Source organism: Myotis lucifugus, unplaced genomic scaffold, assembly GCF_000147115.1.
Source record: "Myotis lucifugus unplaced genomic scaffold, Myoluc2.0 scaffold_207, whole genome shotgun sequence".
Lineage (NCBI taxonomy): Eukaryota > Metazoa > Chordata > Mammalia > Chiroptera > Vespertilionidae > Myotis > Myotis lucifugus.
Window position 1 is genome coordinate 871,154 of NW_005871255.1, and position 20,609 is coordinate 891,762.

Genomic DNA, 20,609 nt, shown 5'->3' on the forward strand with positions numbered 1-20,609 from the left:
AATGAGTGTTATACCTCTCCGTACAGTGTAGGCCAGCATAAGAAGTTAGGGCTTGGGTGACCACTTTGTAGTTTACACAGGTGTTGAATTATAATGTTATATACCTGAAACTTATCTATATATATAAAAGCCTAAGCAACTGTCGCAACCGAAACAACCGAACGGATGACCGAACAGCTGCGTGGGGCGACCAGGCTGGCAGGGGGGTTAGTGAGGGATGACCAAACGACTGAGTAGCAGGCTGTGTGGGGCAACCAGGCCAGCAGGGGGGCAGTTGGAGGCAACCAGGCCGGCAGAGGGGGGCAGTGAGGGTAACCAGGCTGGCGGGGGGGGGCAGTTGGGGACAACCAGGCCAGCAGGGGGGGCAGTTGGGGGTGACCAGGCCAGCAGAGGGGGCAGTTAGGGGCGATCAGGCAGGCAGACAGGTGAGCAGTTAGGAGCCAGTGGTCCCAGATTGTGAGAGGGATATCCGACTGCTGGTTTAGGCCCTATCCCCAGGACATCCCCTGAGGGGTCCCGGATTGGAGAGGGTGCAGGCTGGGCTGAGGGGACACCCCTCCCTGCACAAATTTCATGCACCAGGCCTCTAGTCCTATATAATAAAAGCCCAGCAACCAATGGTGGAACAACCAGAACAACTGGTCGACCAGTTGCTATGACATGCATTGACCACCAGGTGCTGCCCCCTGGTGGTCAGTGCACTACCACAGTGGGAGTGCCGCTCGGCTGACTGGGATGAGCAGCTGCTCCCATTGTGAACCCCAGGCCAATGGGCAGGAACCTGGGCTGCAATTGTTTCCTCCTTGCTCCAAGCTCCTCCTCCTCACTCCCTGCCACCTCCTCCAGATGCCTGTAGGCTGCGCAGTGCTGCTGCCAGGCTTACAGAGCTGACCCTGAAGGCTGGGAGGTGGGTTCGTGGCTGCCACAGGACTGAGGCCTACTCCACCGCCTCTCAGTGCTATTGTCCCTGGGCCCAGCCCTGACCGGGTCCCCTGGAGAGGCGAATGCTCTGCTCCACAGAAGATGCCGGACCAGGGAGCAGCCACTCAGAGAGCGGGTCCACAGCTGCTAAGCTGACCAGGATGAGCTGTGGTCCCACAGCGGGCCAATCCCTGCAGGCCACGCCCCCCAACAGTTCATGAATCCCGTGTACCAGGCCTCTAGTATAATAATAATAAAGATTCAATGGTGTGATAAAGCAACTGAACAGAGCAGAGGATAAGAGAATCATGGAGACTAATCTTTAAGTGCAGCTCACATCAGCAGAGAATGGAGATCATTACCATCTAATGATGTCAGGGTTCTAACAGAATTGAAATATTGGCTTCCCTCCAATTCCCCATGATTTTCAGGCCATTTCCTAAAAAGCAGCAATGTAACTAATGTTGGGTTTCAGATAGCACAATAGATCAAAGCATTGATTACTTTGAAAATGTCCATTTTTCTAGGAATTACTCTCCTTCACTATCAGTAATACTCAATTCTAAATCGTTGGGCTGTGTGTAGAGGACAGAAGGCGGGGCACTAGTTGAAACTATGAAAATGAATGTAAATGACAACCCTTTTTCTGTCATTTAACAGAATGCAGGTCTTCAGAGAATGACCCTTTTTCCTAGCATGACATATCCATCCATTGCCTAAGACAGCGGTTGCCAACCTTTCGGACCTCACGGATCACCAGTGGTCCGTGGACCACCGGTTGGCAACCGCTGGCCTAAGATGTCAGAAGCTTCAGATACCCTCTCACTAGTAGTACCTCTCAGGAAAACCCAGAAATATCCAGGGGAGAATGGTCCCTGTTCTGGGCTGGGTTTTTTTTTAATCTTATCAGTTGGCAGAGCAACCCAGGTGTGTGGAAGCCTGAGCTCTGGGATCTACGGCTGGGTTCAAACTCAGATCCACAACTGGGTATCTGTGTGACCTGGGGCCGGTTGTTTAATCTCTGTGGTGGTCATGCATGCTACTCACAGGGGTCCGTTTCCCTCTCCTCCTGGCACCCAGAGGACTCCTTTGCAGTTGGGTAGTGCCGTGTAACTAGTTCTGGCCAAGGAATTGTGAGTAAATGAGTTCTGTGTAACTTCTGGGCTTTCACATTTAATAACCACTGTAAGATTCTCCAGAATTTTCTTTTGTCCCTCCTACACAATGACCAGCAACATCCCAGATGGTGGCTGCTTCGTCAGCCTGGGCCCCAGAGTAACAACAGTGAGCAGTCCCCCTGGTGACCTGTATGTAATAGACTTGTAGCAGGAGAGAGAGAGAAAACTTGGTTTTAGTAAGCCATCATGATTTTGAGGGTTATTTGTTACCACAACTTAACCTTATCTACCCTGATTGATACACCTCATTAAATCTTCGTTATTTTAATCTAAAAATAATGATAATAGTATAATCTAGTTTATGAAATAATCATGGGGATTAAATAGGGTAATATGTGTGCAATACTTAGAGTGGTACCTAGCACACAATAAATTCTGAATATATTTACCTATTGTGTGTGTGTATGTATATGTATATACATATATATTATTAAGATATGCCATATCCTAACTTTGTCTCTAGCAAGTTATCTACTTATTTCAAAGAAGTTATTAGTCATCTGACTGAGAAATTCCCTTACCCTCAAATTGCATTCCTAGTATGTTAGACAAGGTATGTTTAAATTTCTACACTTAAAATCTATTAAGGAATAACTCGGGAAAGCCATCCTGGTGTTTCAAAGATACTTTGTGGCTCAGGGAAACAAAATGTGTGAGAAAGCTAAACATTATCCTCTCCCCTTTTCCAGCTGCTCTCCCCGCACCGCCCCCCTCTCCAAACAAAACGTCCTTACTACAGATTCTTCTGCACCCTATTCTGAAGATTTCTGCCCAGGGTTGTAAATTCTTAGCAACAAACTGGTTTCCCAGTTTAGGCACCTGTAACCTTGAGAGTCCATCACCTCTCTCTATTCTGTTTTCAATGTATGTGCATAGTATCTGGTTTCATCAGTAAGATTTCCCCTGGCTCCAGGCCACAGCCCATCGTGGTCTTTCTCTGAGAGTGTGGTCTTCTTTAGTCCTAAAGGAGAGAATCCTGTCCTTGCTCTACCTTAGCCCTGGCTCAAGGTGGCCCCCTTCACACCACCACTCACAACCACCGAGACTTGTCCTCCAGCTTCTTCAGCCCTGCCTATACTTTCTAACAGTAGCATGTTAAGATATTTAGTTAAACTATAGGAAATTGCTATTTTTAGGTTGAATATGGAAATTTCATATGGTTGAACATATATGTGAACCCATTTTGCAAAAGAGAAGTGATTTCACCACAACCATGTTGGATCCTATCGAGAATCTTATGTATTTCTCCCTCCTTACCTTGTTAAACTGAGGGTTATTCTTACAGACCATACTTTATGCTATTGTATGTAATCCCCTAACCTCCCACCCACAACACATGGTCTACAGACGATCCTACTACTGTATGTATTGACTGACATTTCCTGATACCTATTGTTGGCATGCGCCTTCCCACATTTTGACTATTTATAAAGGTGTCATTTACTATTACTTTGTGGGAGACAATAACACTTCTTTTCTTTAACCTCTTTCAGATTGAAGACATCATTACAAAGATGCAAGATGACAAGACAGGGGGTGTGCCCATCAGAACAGTCAAGAGCTTTCTCTCCAAAATCCCCAGTGTTGTCACAGGTAAACATTCTTCTTATAAGGTTTTGGAGGCAACAGGGAAAGGCTGAAGAGTTGTGTAGCCTTGATTGTGATCTGGGGGGTGTCTAAGAATTTGTAAATAGTAGAGATGGTACCTTCAACATGCTTCTTACGGTTGAGGGTGGTCCTGGTTTCTAGGAAGAGGCTACTCTTTGCTGATAACTCAGAATGGTCTTACCATGCCTGACCAGCCCTTCTGTGTATAGATTAAGGATTCTGGGAAATAACAAGTGCATCAATAAACAGGCTATCCCATCAGTAATCTGGCCTACAGGATGTAGATAAGCACAAAAATGTTAAAGAACTTACTTTAGTTTCAAAAAAGCTTTAAGAAAGTCTTATGTTCAGATTCTACAAAATGCCTTTAAGTTTTTTAACTTATTGTACTTGAACTCCTAAAAGAAGTGGTTTTAGAAATGTTTTTCTGCCTTATTTTGGGGGGTGCAGTTGTGTGTTTTGTGTGCTCATTCACCAATAAAAAGGAGTGGACTATTGATACATATACCAACTTGGGTGAGTCTCAAAGTAATTTTTCTGAGTGAAAGAAGCCAATCTCAAAAGGTTAGATAATATATGATTCCATTTATATGACATTTCAAAAACTATAGTGCTGGAGAACAGATTCATGGTTACCAGGGATTGGGAATTATGGGAAGAATGTGCTACAAAGGGATAGTGCAAGGGAACTTTAGGAGGCAATGGAACTGTTCTGTATCCTGCTTGTGGTGGTGGGCTGCTAACATGAATCAGCAAAAGTAATTGAGGAGTACATACTTCCACTTGTTTGTACCTCTTCCATCTCTTCTTTCAACGTCGTGTAGTTTTCTGAGTATAGGTCTTTTACCTTCTTGGTTAAATTTATTCCTAAGTATCTTAATTTTTTGTTGTTGCAGTGGTAAATAGGATTGTCTCGTTAGTTTCTCTTTCTGAGAGTTCATTATTGGTGTATAAAAATGCTGTCAATTTCTGGATGTTAATTTTGTATCCTGCTACTTTTCCAGATTCATTTATTAAATCTAGTAGTTTTGGGGTGGAGTTTTTAGGGAGAAGAGATTAACCAAAGAACCTATATTCGTGTATACACTGCCCATGGGCACAGACATTAGGATGGTGAAGGCCTAGGGTTGGGTAGGAACCGGGTGAAGGGAAGCAATGGGTAAAAAAAAAGGTGGGGGGGAAGATATCTGTAATGCTCTCAACAATAAAGATTTTTTTTAATATTAAAAAAGAAATGGAAGAGTACCTGGAGACAAGAAGAAAAATCAGGAGGATATGGTTTCTTGGAAGCCAAGTTTTCAAGAAAGTGATTCAAGGAAGAGTAGAATTGATCTACTATGTAAAAAAATCAACTAAGATTAGGACTAAGAATCGACAATTGAATTTAGCATCATCAAAATTGATTGCTGACCTTGATAAGTGCACATTCCATGAAGCATTGAGGGCAAAAAGCCTCATTGGAGTTGGTTCAAGTCAGAATAGGAAGAAAGCAATTTGAATAAGTGAGTGTAATTAATCTTTGAAGGAATTTTCCTTAAAAGGAAGAAATGCAGTAGTATTTAAATGGGTAAATGGGGGTCAGGACTTGCAGGATTTCAAATAATATGAAAGTGGCAATATATTTATAATGATGAGAATGGCTCACTCAAAAGGGAAAAGTGGTACAAGAGAAACAGGGAAAATTCAAGTGATATCAGCAAGTAGGTAAGAGATTGAATGTAATGCATAGATAGGTGGGAAGACTTGGCTAGGAAGATGTACAATTTATTCATAGAAAAAAGAAGGGATTCATAATCGATACACAGAGGTACAAATAATCGAGAAATGTGGTAGGAGCTCTTAGAAGTTTTCTTCTAATTGTTTCTATTTTCTTAGTAATATGGGAAGCAAAGAGGGTAAGATGCTGAAGGTCTGGGGAGAAATTAGAAGCTATAAAAGAAATCTAGGAAAGTAAAGAGATTAGTTGGCTAGGGAAATAGAGTTTTGAGTGTTAGGTAGCATTAAGGACTCTCTTGAGATTATTAAAATGTATGAATTTAAAGAGAGGCAATTCTTTCTCCAGCCAATTTAGCTCCCCAGATATGGGCACCTATTAGGTAGAAAGTTGGACTTAATTAGGGCTATATCAAATATAAGAGTATGATAAATCAAGAAAGAGGAAGAGAACAACCAAAAGGATTGACCATTAAATTTTAACTGAATAATGAGATAGGTAAGGAACAGTGAAGAGTAGTAATTACAATAAATTTTAAGTCCAGTGGCAAAGGAGTTTTGGAGTTGGAGGTGAGAGTAAGAGAGCTAAAAATATAGGAGGTGGCAATTGGATAGTGGAATATCTAGGGTTGCAATATATTAGTGGTGACAACGAGTAAAGTATGACCAAGGGAATAAATGACTAAGATCGGGTAAAGGACAAGATCTGTGGAAGAGAGGAAGTCAAGTTGAAAGAAGTAGCCATGATTTTGGTAGATTGAGCTCTCTGGATATTGAAATCACTACTGGGAGAGTGTTAGAGAGGGTGGTTGTGGATCTGTGGTTAAAATCTTTATAGAGACAGAGGCCCAGGCATCAATAAATGACTTTCACAACAAAAAGTCTAGGTCATTTAATCTGATGTCATGGGAGTCAAAGCTGAGTGGGTGTTGTTTTTTTTTTTAAAGAAGAGGGAGGGAATAAAGGCAGTCTGAAAGAAGCCATAAGAAACATAAGCCATGAGATCACTTACCTGCCTTCAAACCCCATGATGTATAAGGCATGTGAGGCAAAACAGCTGCCATCTAAGAGGGCTGCAGGGAACCATGGTCGCTGGGGAAGAATAAGAAGATGAAAGGAATATTGACTGAAAAGTGGAGGATATAATATATTTTACTTATGATTGACCATGAGTTCCAGAGATCAAGTGAAAGCATTTCAGAAAATGGTGAGTGTATGACCAGGGGAATAAATGTCCACAGTTGCTAGGTACCAGGCACTAGAATAGCCACAGCAGATATAAAGATGAATGGAAACCTGATCTCTACTTTCAAAAGCTATTAAGTTAGTGAGAGAAACAGACACTGGTAGAACAATAATTATATGAGCTGTGTGCTATAATAGAAGAATGAACAAAGCCCAGAGGAGAGAATGGTGAGTTTTTCTTGAGTTTATCTAGAACATTTCTCTAAGAATGTATATCAGTATCTTGCATAACCAACCACCACAAACCATAATGAATCTTTATTTCTCATGATCATGATTCCATGAATTGGCAATCCAGGCCATTCTTCTGCTGGTCTCACCAATAAGGCCCTACTCATCTGATAGTTCAGTTGATGCCACAGGGTGGGTCTCACTCATTGGTTTAGCAGCAATGCTTAGTCTTTGCTGGGACTTCGATTCTCCTCCATATCGTCTTGTACCCCCAGTAGGGTAAACTGGGCTTCTTCACAGCCTGATAGTCTCCGAGTGCCAAGAGGGAGAAGATGAAAACTATAAGGCTTCTTATAGCCGAGGCTCCAGAACTCATACAGTGTCAAGTCCACCACAATCTATTCTTTAAAGCAAATCCCAAGACCAGCCCTGACTGAGAGGGGGGAGAAACCAACTCCGCCTCCTGGTGTAGGAGTAGCAATGTCAGGTTGACCTGGGGAGACATGATTCATTGGAGGCCATTATTATAATTATCTACCACATTAATAATTTTAGAACTAGGCCTTAAACATGAGTAGAAAACTGGGGAAAGTAATTGCAGGTGGAGAAAAAAGAATTTTTTTTCATAGGCCCAAATGCATGAAAAGTATACCAGGTTTCAGTCAAAATGGTTTTGTTTATGGAGTTGGAATTTAAAACACATTTATGGAGTGTTGAGACTAGTTAGGGAATCTTTAGATGAGGGAGTCTAAGCAAGTAATAAGGAGGGCTCTTTCAACAACAATCACAGCATCAACTGAAACCATAATTCTAGAGCCACACCTCATTTAGTCTTCACAAAAATCCTATAAAATAGGAACTGTTATTATCGCCATTTTGTAATTGAAGAAACTATAAAATCAAGAGCCTAAATTACTTTTTCAAGGTCACACAAGTAGTCAAAATTATAACTTTCATCTTTTTGTCAGATTGGCAAAAGGTATGATATATATTTTGGTGTGCCACAGAATTTTAGTAATTAGTGTACCTGCACCATGAAATGAAAATGGTTGAAAATCACTTCGGTAGACATATCCTGGGCCTAATGCCTGCCAATTCCAGGAAACCAGCCAGGTTGCATGGCCTTTCCCATCTGTAATAGACAGTTATTCAAGGATAATTCTCCATCACCTGAATGTCATGAGGAATTTTCCAGGGACTTTGATGATTAGTTTCTTCCAGGCTACCCTCAGAAACATAAATTCCTAGCATATAAGAGCCATAAGATACATCTAGTCTCACTTATTCTTACAGAAACAGGATATAATGTACTCAAAAAACCACACAGCTTGTTAGGGACAAAACCAAAGAGAGAATATGGATTCTTCACTACCATTGCAATGCTGTTAATTCCATTAACTCATGCAGAAGACTATAGACTCCTGAATTGGAGCAGTTCCTTACAGGTGTCTGATGCCTTCCCACTGAACATGAGAATAGCTTGGGTAGTTTGTTAAAAATACAGATCCCAGGGCATCCCCATGGGCCTGGACTCCGAGCCTTCTATTTCCAGCATCTGCCCAGATGATCTAATCTAACCTGTCTGAATTTGAAAATCAGTACAACCACCGCGTTCCTGCAAAGTGCTCCCCACCTTCTGCTTTAATAGCCTCTAACGGAGAATGTCATCTCTCCTTCCATCTTTGGACAACTTTGACCTGTAAAAACTTCTTCCTTATAACACATTGAAACTTACCCCACCTCCTTGTAGTTTTAACCCATTAGTCTCAATTCAACCTCTTTCTCAAAATCTAAGAATAGAAAAATGAATCTGATTTAAAAGTATACCCACCTGGCTCTTTCTTACGAATTTTTATTATACAAATAATGTTCCGATTATATGCTATGTACATGCATTTTTATTCTGCTTATCTCAGCACATTTTTTCATGTGTACATTTCTATCTCTCTTTATAGCCTATAAATTTCTTTTTTATGGCTTTATGTGGTTATAAATATTTTTGAGTATTTGTCTATGACTTATTAACAGAACACTTTGTGTAAAAGGGTTTAGGGCTACAATAGTTGTATGACTTGAGCTGGTAAATGGGTGACTTTTGGGCATCACCAGCCTAGCTGCCCTCTATTTCCTCATTTGTGGATTAATAGGCTTGGATTAAACAGTATCTATGATCCATTCTGGCTCTGATCTTCTGTGGTTCTTCACAGGATCTGTGTGGACTTAGTGCTTTCTAATTAGTCCTCTAGACGGTCTAATGAATCTACCCCTAGGTTAATCTAGGTCATCCATTTTCTCTTGAACTGTGATACTCCCAGATGAGAAAACAAGAGAACCAGATTAGGAAACCTGAGAGTTACCCAACAATTAGTCAACATTCTTGATCTTGTTAGTCTACCTGCTACATAGAAACAAACACAAAGAGGCAGCCAAAAATAAGGAGGCAAAGAATCATGGCCTCTCCCCCGCCCCCCCGCCAGAAACTAGACCACCTTCTTACCCCATACACAAGAAAAATAAACTCAAAATGCATTAAAGACTTAAATGTAAGACTCAAAACCATAAAAATCCTAGAAGAAAACATAGGAAGTAAAATCTCGGATGTTTCTCATAACAATATATTTTCTCATATGTCTCCTTTCTTAGGCAAGGGAAAGAAAAGAAAAAAATAAACATATGAAACTATATCAGACTAAAAGTTTTTTTGCACAGCAAAGGAAACCATCAACAAAATTAAAAGACAATTCACTGAACAGGAGAACATATTTGCCAGTCATACATCTGATAAGGGGTTAATATCCAAAATTTATAAAGAACTTATACAACCCAGCACCAATAAAACAAACAATCCAATTAAAAAATGGACAAAGAACCTGAAAAGACACTTCTCCAAAGAGGACACACAGATGGCCAATAGAATATGAAAGGATGCTTAATGTCACTAATCATCAGAGAAATGCAAATTAAAACCACAATGAGATATCACCTCACACCTGTCAGAATGGTGTTTATCAGTAAATCAACAAACAACAAGTGCTATCTAGGATGTGGAGAAAAGGGAACCCTAGTGTACTGTTGGTGGGATTGCAGATTGGTGTAGCCACTGTGGAAAACAGTATGGAGGTACCTCAAAAAATTAAAAATGGAACTGCCTTATAATCCATCAATTCCACTTGTGGGACTATATCCAAAGAAACCCAAAACACTAATTCAAAAGGATATATGCACTCTTATGTTGATAGCAGCACTGAAACAACCCAAGTGCCCATCAGTAGATGAGTGGATAAAAAAGCTGTGGTACATTTACACAATAGAATACTACTCGGCTATAAAAATAGGAAATCATACCTTTGCGATGGCATAGATGGACCTGGAGAGTATTATTCTAAGTGAAATGGGACAGTCAGAGAAAGATAAATACTATATGATTTCATTTATATGTGGAATTTAATGAACAAAATAAACAAACTAACAATATAGAAACACACTCATAGAGACAGAGAACAGACTGACAGCTGTCAGAGGGGAGGAGCTCTTGGGGGTTGATTGAAAATGGTGAAGGAATGAAGCAAAAATAGAAAATAAAAACTCATAGACACAGACAACAGTATGGTGATTACTAGAGGGAAGGGTGTGTGAGGGAAGGTAGAAGAGGGTAAAGGGGGGGATAAATGGTGACGGAAGAAGATTTGACTTTGGGTGGTGAACACACAATACAATATACAGGTGATATATTATAAAATTGTACACTTCAAACCTATATAATTTTATTAACTATTGTCACCCCAATAAATTCAGTAAAAATAAGAAATTACCAAAACTGGCATATAAAGAATTTTAAAATTGAATAAGAATAGACCTGTTTAAAGGAATTGAATTTATAGTTAAAATTTTCCCCATGAACAAAATTAGTCCATATTAGCTTCCTAGGTAAATTCTATTAAAGATTTAAAGGAAGAAATAACACTAATTTTACATTGACAAGGTGAGAATACTTCCCAGATCATTTTATGAAACTAAGATTATCCTGAAACCAAAAATAGACCAAGGCGTTACGGAAAAGAAAACCAAGTACAACGTCTCTCGTGAAAATCACTACAAAAAATGTTAAACAAAATATTAGCAAATTGAGTCAAATAATACCTTTAAGTCAGGAGTTGGCAAGCTTTCTGTTAAAGCCAAGTGGCAAATACTGTGGGCAATGTGAGCCATACAGTCTCTGTTGCAATTATTCAACTCTGCCTTTGTAATCCCCAAATAGCCACAGATAACATATAAATGATGGGGGTGGCTGTGTCTCTGAAACTGTATTCATAAAAATAGGTGGCAGGCCATAGTTTGTATCCCATAAACAGAATATTGAGCAGAAGAAGGCAAATGCAGAAGAAAATACACTGTATAATTTCATTTACATAAAATTCAAAAAGCAAACTAGGGAATGATAGTATTGAGGGATATATATATATAAGAGGTGATGAAAGTGACCACAGAAATAGAGAAGTGACTACCATTTACCTCTATAGGACAGGAGTGTCCTGTGATCAGGATAATATATTCAACACTCCTGGGGTGCTGGGGGAACTTTCTTAACCTTTATTATGGTAACATGAATATTTTATTTAAATAATTCAAACAGTGCATATTTATATGTAATGTTTTATGATTCTTTAAAAGGTTTTTTCCCCTTTTTTGTCTTTTTCTATTTTTTAAAAGAATTCTTTATTGTTGAAAGTATTACATATGTCCCCCTTTTCCCCCCATTGACCCCTCCAACCAACCCCCACCCCCCACCCCAGGCCTTCAGCACGTTTTAATAAAAAGTAATTTGGCCCAGCTAGTATGGCTCAGTGGTTGAGTATTGACCTATGAACCAGGCAGGAGGTCACACTTTGATTCCTGGTCAGGGAATAAGCCCGGGTTGCTGGCTCAATCCCCAGTAGGGTGCCTGTAGGAGGCAGCCAATCAGTGAGTCTCTCTCATCATTGATGTTTCTATCTCTCTCTTCTTCTTCTTTCCTCTCTCTGAAATCAACAAAAATATGTTTAAAAAGTAATAATTTGAAGTCAGAGTAGTGAATAAGGTCCAGGAAATGTCAATTGTCAATGAAAAGTCCCAATTTTGGTTTAAATAAGGTATGACTCTGAATAAATGAAGCTGGTTTTCTCATTGTCCTTATAAACTGGTTCATAAATTTAACTTCAAAGAGGACTTCCAAAAACATTTGTAGCGCAGCCAATACTAATGGAAATAAGGATCTAGCCTCTGAGAGGCCAACGCTGAAAAATACAAAGCTTAATTAAATATTGACTATGCTGTGTTTGCCTTAACAAATATAACTCTGCTATAACACATTTTCTTTGAATTCATGCATTTTTGCTTTCTTCTAATGAAGTTCATTTTAGCAACAACATCCAGAAATCCTGTCAAGTTATACTGTGAAAGCAAAAGGCATAACTCTGATAGTCTTGGCCTTTGTGCCATTAAAATCTTACTCTGAATGTCACATCCATTCATCTTTTTCACATGTTTCTTGTTTGATTTTTTTCCCCCTTTGAGAAGAAATGCTAAGTGGAATAAAAGAAGGAAAAGACAGTTCACTTATTAAAAGTGAAAATATACCACATGGCCCTCTAGTTTGTGCTCTTGAATTTCTTTTTCAGCACCCATTAAAAAGTCTGTTTCAGAGTGAGATAAAATTTAAGAGGAGACTGAAGTCTGTTAATTAATTAAATGTAATTGGCCCAGGGTCACTGAGACTTTTCAAAGGTAAAAATCAGGAAACTAGTGTAGGCTCCTTGCCCTGTAACAAAGGATGATGGGTTAGCAACGACTATTGATTTTATTGAATCAACTGTTGCCTCATAGGATCTATACACTAAATTGGCTGGATGTGTTGCTGGAAGGAAGACTAGCAAAATCATGTTGCTAATAGGAAATCTATGCAAAGATTGTGAACATGGAGAATATTAATTTTCAGCTTAGCTCCTTATGCAGTTGATTTTATCATTTTGTTCTACTGAGTACAGTGGTACCAGATAAAGCTATAATTTATGGCAACACAAAAAAATTTTAATGACATTTAAAAGTAATTATGGCATGCATTATATACTTAAAATTTTAAAGCCAAATTTAGAAGTTGTCAATGTGTCATCTATGAAGACTTTTTTTGTCTTAAACATATCAACTGTTGTTTTTGTGTGTGGGTGTGTGTGTTTTTTGTTTTTGGGGTTTTTTTGGTCTTAAGCATATCAACTTCCGTAAGGCATGTTTTACACAAATAAGGCCTAACTCTACCTTCAGTTGCAACCAGAGGAAATTTGAGTTATTTTTATATAAAACTTGGATGATAACACCTAATCTAGTTTTGGGTTCTAACACATCATTTTCTAGATCCAAGAATAATTGCCTGGCCAGCATGGCTCAGTGGTTGAGCATCAACCTATGAACCAGGAGGTCACAGTTTAATTCCCGGTCAAGGCACATGCCCAGGTTGCAGGCTCCATCCCCAGTGTGGGGCATGCAGGAAGTAGCCAATCAATGCTTCTCTCTCATCATTGATGTTTCTCTCTCTCTTTCCCTCTCTCCCTCCCTCCCTCTCTCCCTCCCTCCCTCTCTGAAATCAATGAAAACATAGGTTTTTAAAAATAATAAGTATTAAGGCAGGATCTTCTGCAGAGAGTTCTACCCTATAGATTCTTCAAGTAATACGTCCCAGGGTATTATTTTCCTGAGAATTAATGATGACAACAACATTTGTTGAGCTCATCATAGCTAACAGTTGGCTATCAGCCTTATCTAAAGCATTCCCATCTTTATCCTGATGTATATAAGCAAACTGCTGGGGTGGAGTGTGGGTTGGAGAGTCCAAAGATGATATTCTACAAGACTCACTCACTGTTCATAACTTTTCCTAAACAACACTCCGTAAATCCAAGTATTTCCTGCCTCTAAAACAAGTGAGGAGGGCTGGCAAATAGGGACCATAGGGTGGTATGATGCCCAAGGAGAAAGATGTGGAATCCTGACCCCCAGAACCCCTGTGACTCCTGAAAGCTCAAGGAAGGATCTCAGTGGAGATGGAAGAAGAAATAGGGAAAGAAGAAACGATGCAGAGCTCATCTTGCTCCACCCCAAGAACCTATGGACAGGGCTGGTTAAAGGGAAAGAAATGAGTCAAATTGGGATTTAAATTTTAAACTGAATTTAAAGTAACCAGAAAGCTAAAGAGTCCACCTAAAACATCACTAAAAAGAGCAAAAAAGATTTGACTTTTCATGTTTGAGGACAGGGATAGGGGAAAAGTAGTCATTTCATGTCCGTACCTCATTGTGTTCATATCCTATATAATAAAAGGGTAATATGCAAATCGACCAAACAGTGGAATGATCGGTCGCTATGATGCACACTGACCACCAGGGGGCAGCTCACGCATGTGGGTGTCAGGCAACCAATCTGAGAAGGAGATAGTCACTTCAGTGCCATCACTGGGAGATGATGGGAATACTTGTTTTAGTCTTGGTTATTATTAGAGTGAAAGAAAGGAGGGAAAACTTTCCCTAGATAATTCCTAATCCAAGATCCTAAGTCTCCTCTTGCTGGTTTGGTGTCTTACCAAACCCTGTGTGGCCTGAAAGAGCCAAGCAACAATATAAAGTCCTCCACTTCAATTCTGCCCTAAGGTGCTGGCAGAAGCAAGTACATCTCATCTCTGGAGGAGCACACTGTAAATATGGATCTCGAAAAGTCCCCTAAAAAACAAAAATCACCAGAAATGCAAGAAAACAAACCTAACCTAGCTGGTGTTGCTCAGTGGTTGAGTGTCGACCCATGAACCAGGAGGTCACAGTTCAATTCTCGGTCAGGGCACATGCCCGAGTTGCTGGCTCAATCTCCAGTGGTGGTGGTGGCGGGGGGTATAGGAGGCAGCCAATCGATGATGTTTCTCTCTCATCAATGTTCTATCTCTCTATTCCTCTCCCTTGCTCTCTAAAAATCAATAAAAACATTTTTTTAAAGAAAACAAACCTACATAAGTGAAAGTTGGTGGCAAGCACAAATAGCAAAATTCAACCCATGAAGATGGCAGATGTTGGAATTATTATCTATACATGTAGACTAATTATTAGGTCCGACCATATGAAATTGCCATTCTTGTATGTCCAAACTAGGCAATATCTGCAATTTCACATATTTAACCTGATATTTTTTAAGAAATGAGAGGGTTTTGGAAGTATAACCTTTTAATGAATGTTTTTAAATATCCCCACAAATAAATAACCAGGTTTTTGCATATAGGTTTTGCCAACATTCAATAAACAAATAGGTTTGATCTTCTATAAACTTTTAGAAACAATAGAAAAAAAGACAAATCACTCTCCAACTCATTCTATGAGATTAATTCAACTTTACTATCCAAACTAGACAGTGCCAGTGTGGCACAGGGAAATTTGTTTTATAAACATAGATGAAAAAATCCTAAACAAAATAGTAGGAAATGAAATCTGCAAGCACTAGGAGAAAAATGACCATAGCTCGTGTGGGGTAAAGAAAATAGACACTCAAGGAGCAGGACTGGCTCTTGTAAAGAGCTAGAAACACTGAGAGGTGGAGGCACAGGCACTGTAAAGGTGCTGGTATCACCTTTACTGGTTAGTGGGTCTAAATATGTCATTCGGTTATTATACATTTGAAACCAGTGTTTAGAATTGCATGGTGATGTCTATACTTTAAATATATCTATACTTCATACCTTTAGTGAATATGTGTTTTTATTGAGATATAATTGAGATGTACAACATAATGATTCAATATTCATGTATATTGTGAAATGACATAAGTCTAGTTAACATCACCACACCTACAGTTTTTTCCTTGTGATGAAAACTTTTAGATCTAGCAATTTTTAGATATGCAATACGTCATTATTAACTATAGTCACCATGCCGTACATTACACCCCGTGACGTATTTACTTTTTAACTGCACATTTGTACCTTTGACCCTCTTCACCCATTTCTCCCATCCCCACACCCTAACTCTGCCAACCACCAATCTGTTCTCTGTACCAATCAATCTGTATGATTTCAGTTTGTTGGTTTTTGTTTGGTGGTGGTGTGTTGTTGTTTTTAAGATTCTATGTATAAGTGAGATCATGAAGTATTTGTCTCTCTCTGTTTGACTTATTTCACTTAGCATCATGCCCTCAAGGTCCTTCCAATGTTGTTGCAAATGGCAGGATTTCCTTCTTCTTCTTTTTTTTTTTTCCAAAGCTTACAGGCCCTTGTACAAACTTAATATCCTCATTTGTGAGATAATGTCTGGTTTATCCTAATATGATTCTACCCTATTATTTTTACCTGACCTTTCAATCCATTGATTTATTTGAACTCTTAATTTGTTCTAATTAGGAGATTTACAGGTAGAAGTGAATGTGAAAGCAATAATAAGCCACATAAAGAAAGGAACACCTATTTTAAACTTCTATTGCCTTATTAAACTAGACAACAACAGCAATAAAATCGATCTAAAGTCCACTCATGAAGGATTTCCTTCTGTTATATGGCTGAACAAAACTACATTTTCTTTATCCACTCATCTATCAATGGACATTCATTTTATGTATATATTGATGATGAATTTCACAATGAAATTCTTAGAGCTTATAACTGTATATAGTATATGTTATAATTACAACCATGTAAAAATTATATGCAGGCACATGAGTGTGTGTGGACATGTGTAGACGGGAGAGGGAAGAGAAAGAGAGAGAGGGGGGAGGGAGGGAGAGAGAGAAAGGAGGGAGTTTCAAAGGAATATAAACTAAAAATAAAAGTATATCATGAGATGGAGCTAAAGGAACATGCCTGCATTTAAAAGATGAGTTGGACTTTGCTGTGCTTTTGGATGATCCCTGCCTCATAAATCTAACTTTGGCCTTTTAGCAGACAGGAGACCATCGAAAACCATCCAAGCTTATATATTTTCAAACAGGCTGTCTTACTCTGGGTGCCCTGTCTTTCTCCCACATTGTCAAGCTTTTGTAAATAAACCTGCAACATGATCCCTCAGACTGCTCACTAGTTGTTATCTAACTAGAGGCCTGGTGCATGAAAATTCATGCACTGGAGGGGGAGTCCCTCAGCCCAGCCTGCCCCCTCTCACAGTCCAGGAGCCCTCAGGGGCGGGAGGCGACCTGGCGATCAGGGTAAGGCAACGCCCCATCACACCTCTGCTGCTGCCACTGCCGGCAGCAAAAGCCTCAACCGGCCCTGGTTACCTAAGCCTCAGGCGGCCTGGGCAGCTGGGCAGCTGCCATCCGAGACTTGCCTGCGCCTTGGGCTACCCCTGGGCAGCTGGGCAGCTGAGATCTGAGGCTTGCCTGCACCTTGGGTCGGCCCTGGGCGGCTGAGGGTCTGAGGGGACTGGGGGACTCCAGAGGCAGGCACGCAGACTGAATGCCTGCCGCCCCAGCAGGGCTGAGGGGACTGGGCACCGCCATCTTGTGGCTGTGGGTGCCACCATCTTTGAGGGCATGGCAGTTAATTAGCATATCCCCTCCTTATTGGATGTGGGTGTCGCCATCTTTGTGACGGTGTGAGGGTCAATTAGCATATTTCCTTTCATTCTATAGGATGACCACCTATTCTGCTTAGTAACAGCCCAAACATCCCACATTCCTGCATGGAGCTGCCACCTCCCTTCACAGGGCCACATGTCCTGCTCTAAGCAAGACTGTGAAGGAAGAAAGCATAGAACTTCATCTTCATTACCAAGGTCTCTCACCCAGTTCCTTCTGTTTTACGCCCCCCGCCCCAAGGAAGGTTATTGATCCTTGGAGAACAGCGGGCATGGCTGTGGAAGCCAAGCACTTCAAATGCAGCGGCAAAGAGGGGCTGGGAGTGGGGAGATATGTCTGTAGAAAATTTTCAAATAATAAGAAAATTCAGTCTGCTTTATGCAATTCTAAATAATGTCAGTGTTGAAATACTCCCCACCCAAAATTATTTTGTTGGTCCCAGACTTCTTAATTGTACAGTTACTATTGAGTTATAATAATATATATAAGCTTCCAATGAGCACATTTTAATTACCTATCCTATATAATAAAAGCGTAATATGCTAATTAGACTGGATGTCCTTCCAGACAACCTTCTGGACAAAGCCAAGGCTTCAAGGGCCAAGGCAGAGGCAGCTGCCCTGGCAGGGGGGGCCGAGCCCCTTCCACGAATTTCCTGCATTGGGCCTCTAGTCCTTAATAACCTCATATTCTTCACAGAAGTCAACTCGGAGAACCAACAGGTATAGGGGACCCCACACACTTAGTGACATGCACTCATTTTGAGAGTAAGTGCTTAAAAAGTTTAGAATTAGGAACAGTTCATGTCTCAAACCTCCTTGGCTATTTATACCACAGGTTAAAGTACACGCTGATGGCACAGTGATTTTGAAGATGAAGAAACAGAACTGAGGTTATTGCAATTCGGTCACTTGGAGTTTATATTTGTATTTAAAATTTGCCTTTGAAATTGAGAACAGTGAAAACTGCAGGGTGTTGTGTGTTTGTTTGGTGAAGTTTCAATTCATGCATGAAATACTGAATTTTAGAAACAGATTTAAAACGAAATTATTTTTGTCATTTTTTTGGTTTTAAAAAAGTAAAAATAATAAAAACAAAAATCAAGAAAATGACCCATTATGTTACTGAGAGGTACAATATAGTGGTTACCTAATTTGTGCCTTTCACAGATGGTTCTGTTTTATTGAAGTTCACTTATTGGTTATTTATTGTCAGCAAAGAGAGGGTGTGAAAGTGATGTGCCCCAGATGTTATAACTGGGGACCCTGCTTTCCTTTCAGCTCCCTGGGGTGTTGGGGGGGGATCTAGAGCTAAGGGAAAGATGGGGAGGGTCCTTTAATGAGAGGGGACATGGTTTGTAAAGTTGGTGTTTTTTTTTTTAAAAGATCTTCAACTTCCACTATTTTCCTAAGCTTGGTCTGCCTAAGAGCACACCTCGCATGTCAATTTGCTTATGTGACAGTCCTTTTCCATAAACTGAATGATTTGAATCGCCAAGGTTTTGTCAAAATATATTAAAAGCTTGGGTGTCGCATACATTACATCTGAAAGTATATCCTTGCAGCCACTTCAACATCTTTTTAAATGTTTAGGTGTTATGTTAAAAAATATGTCACAGGCTGCTTAGCTTTTCAGAATTCTTTTGGGGATAACATGAGGAAATTGTCTGAAGACTGCTGCTGCTACAAATCTATCCTAACAGACAGTGTGCACATTAGGGGGCATTTCAGCCCTCGGGAATCAAGTCTCCTCCGCGTTTCTTATGAAAGAATTCTTGAGAAAGAAACTTCAGGCAGTGGGGATGTGTGACTTAAATCACATAGCAGGAACCGTGTTGTTGGGAGTTCGCTACTGGCTAACCTGTACTTATATGTCTTCTTATCCAATGCTCCAATCAGGGAAGTGAAGCATAGCTACACGGGCCCTTCTGATGAAGGGGAAGCTGGCGGTCAGTTGGTGATGGGGCCAAGATGTTCACCCAGTGGGCCATCAGGGTCCTCCCCGCCTCTTCTCTCCTGGGTTAGGTCTGGCTTTGATCTTCAACATAATGCTGAATAAAGAATCCCAATGGGACACGTGGGAAAGGCAGTACATTTTCCAGACTTCCCTTTAATTTATTGACACGGCCCCAATCTATTTTCCATCTCATACACCTTTAGTCATGAGTGGGGGGTGGGGGGAGAGAGCAGGGGAGAAAACTTTCGTCCCAAGTTAACCTTCCATTTTACCATCAAGAAGTTCCTCAAAGGCTCTGAAAGAACTCGTTCTTGCCGGGGAGCCTGGCAAACGTAGGGATTTCATGCTGTTGGACAACTCTTCAGAGAGTTGTCGCTGGGGTTTTCTTACTCAGGTCAGGGGCATGTGCAGGAAGTGGATCGAAGGACGGCCACTGTCGTCTTGGGCAGCAGTGGTTGCCTGCCTTCTATTCCTAGTCCCAGCACCGATGGCACCCCTTATCTTTTTGTCTCACTTCCATATGGAAATAATTGCAGAATCATATCTGATGGTGACCTACTGCCCGGAGCATTGGGAAGCATTTGTACATGAGCAAAGTCAGTGCAAGAAGGGCCAACACAATGTAAACCGGGCAGGAGCTCCCCACAACAGCATCCCTTAGGTGGGCTCATCCTACCTGGTCTCCAGCCCTCACAGTCCCTGCTTCATCCTCTCTGTTCTGGCTCCAAGACCTCTTCAGTTTTGACTCTGGAGCTGGACTCCCTGGGTTTGCATCCCAACTCCACTCATTCATGGCTGTGTGCCCTGGCCATTTTACTAAACCTCTCTGTGCCTCAGTTTTCTCAGCTATAAATGACAGCTATGAATAATAATAGTACCTACTTTTGGGAGGATTAAATGAGTTAACATATAAAATATTTACAGTGGCATCTGCCCATAGTAAAAGCTATATGTGTTTTGTAAATGTTTCCGGTTATTATTAGTAGTAGTAGTATTGTTTTTGTTATTTCACCTGCTTCATTGGTACTTTTTTTGGAAGTGCATAAAATACTCAATTTACCACTCTTAGCTGTGAGAAATGTTGCCAGGCATCTTGAGTCAATCTACCGGACACAGTGTTTCTGCTCCTATACCAAGCTAGACATTCAGCTTGTGGACCTGGGTGCAGAGAGCTGTGGGACCTTGCCGACTACCTGTATTTCCCTTGGGAGGTGAAGGCGTGCAAATCATCCATAGCCCAGGTGC

The 20,609-nt window shown here is 40.6% G+C and overlaps 1 protein-coding gene across 1 annotated transcript in view; it reads left to right on the forward strand.

Annotated features, from left to right (window-relative positions):
• RGS6 (regulator of G protein signaling 6) overlaps positions 1–20,609 on the forward strand; it is a 463,491-nt gene that overhangs the window by 333,558 nt on the left and 109,324 nt on the right. The window contains exon 3 of the mRNA XM_006097588.3: positions 3,593–3,692. Within this exon, the coding sequence (XP_006097650.1) occupies positions 3,593–3,692 (100 nt within the window). The remainder of the gene's footprint in view (positions 1–3,592; positions 3,693–20,609) is intronic.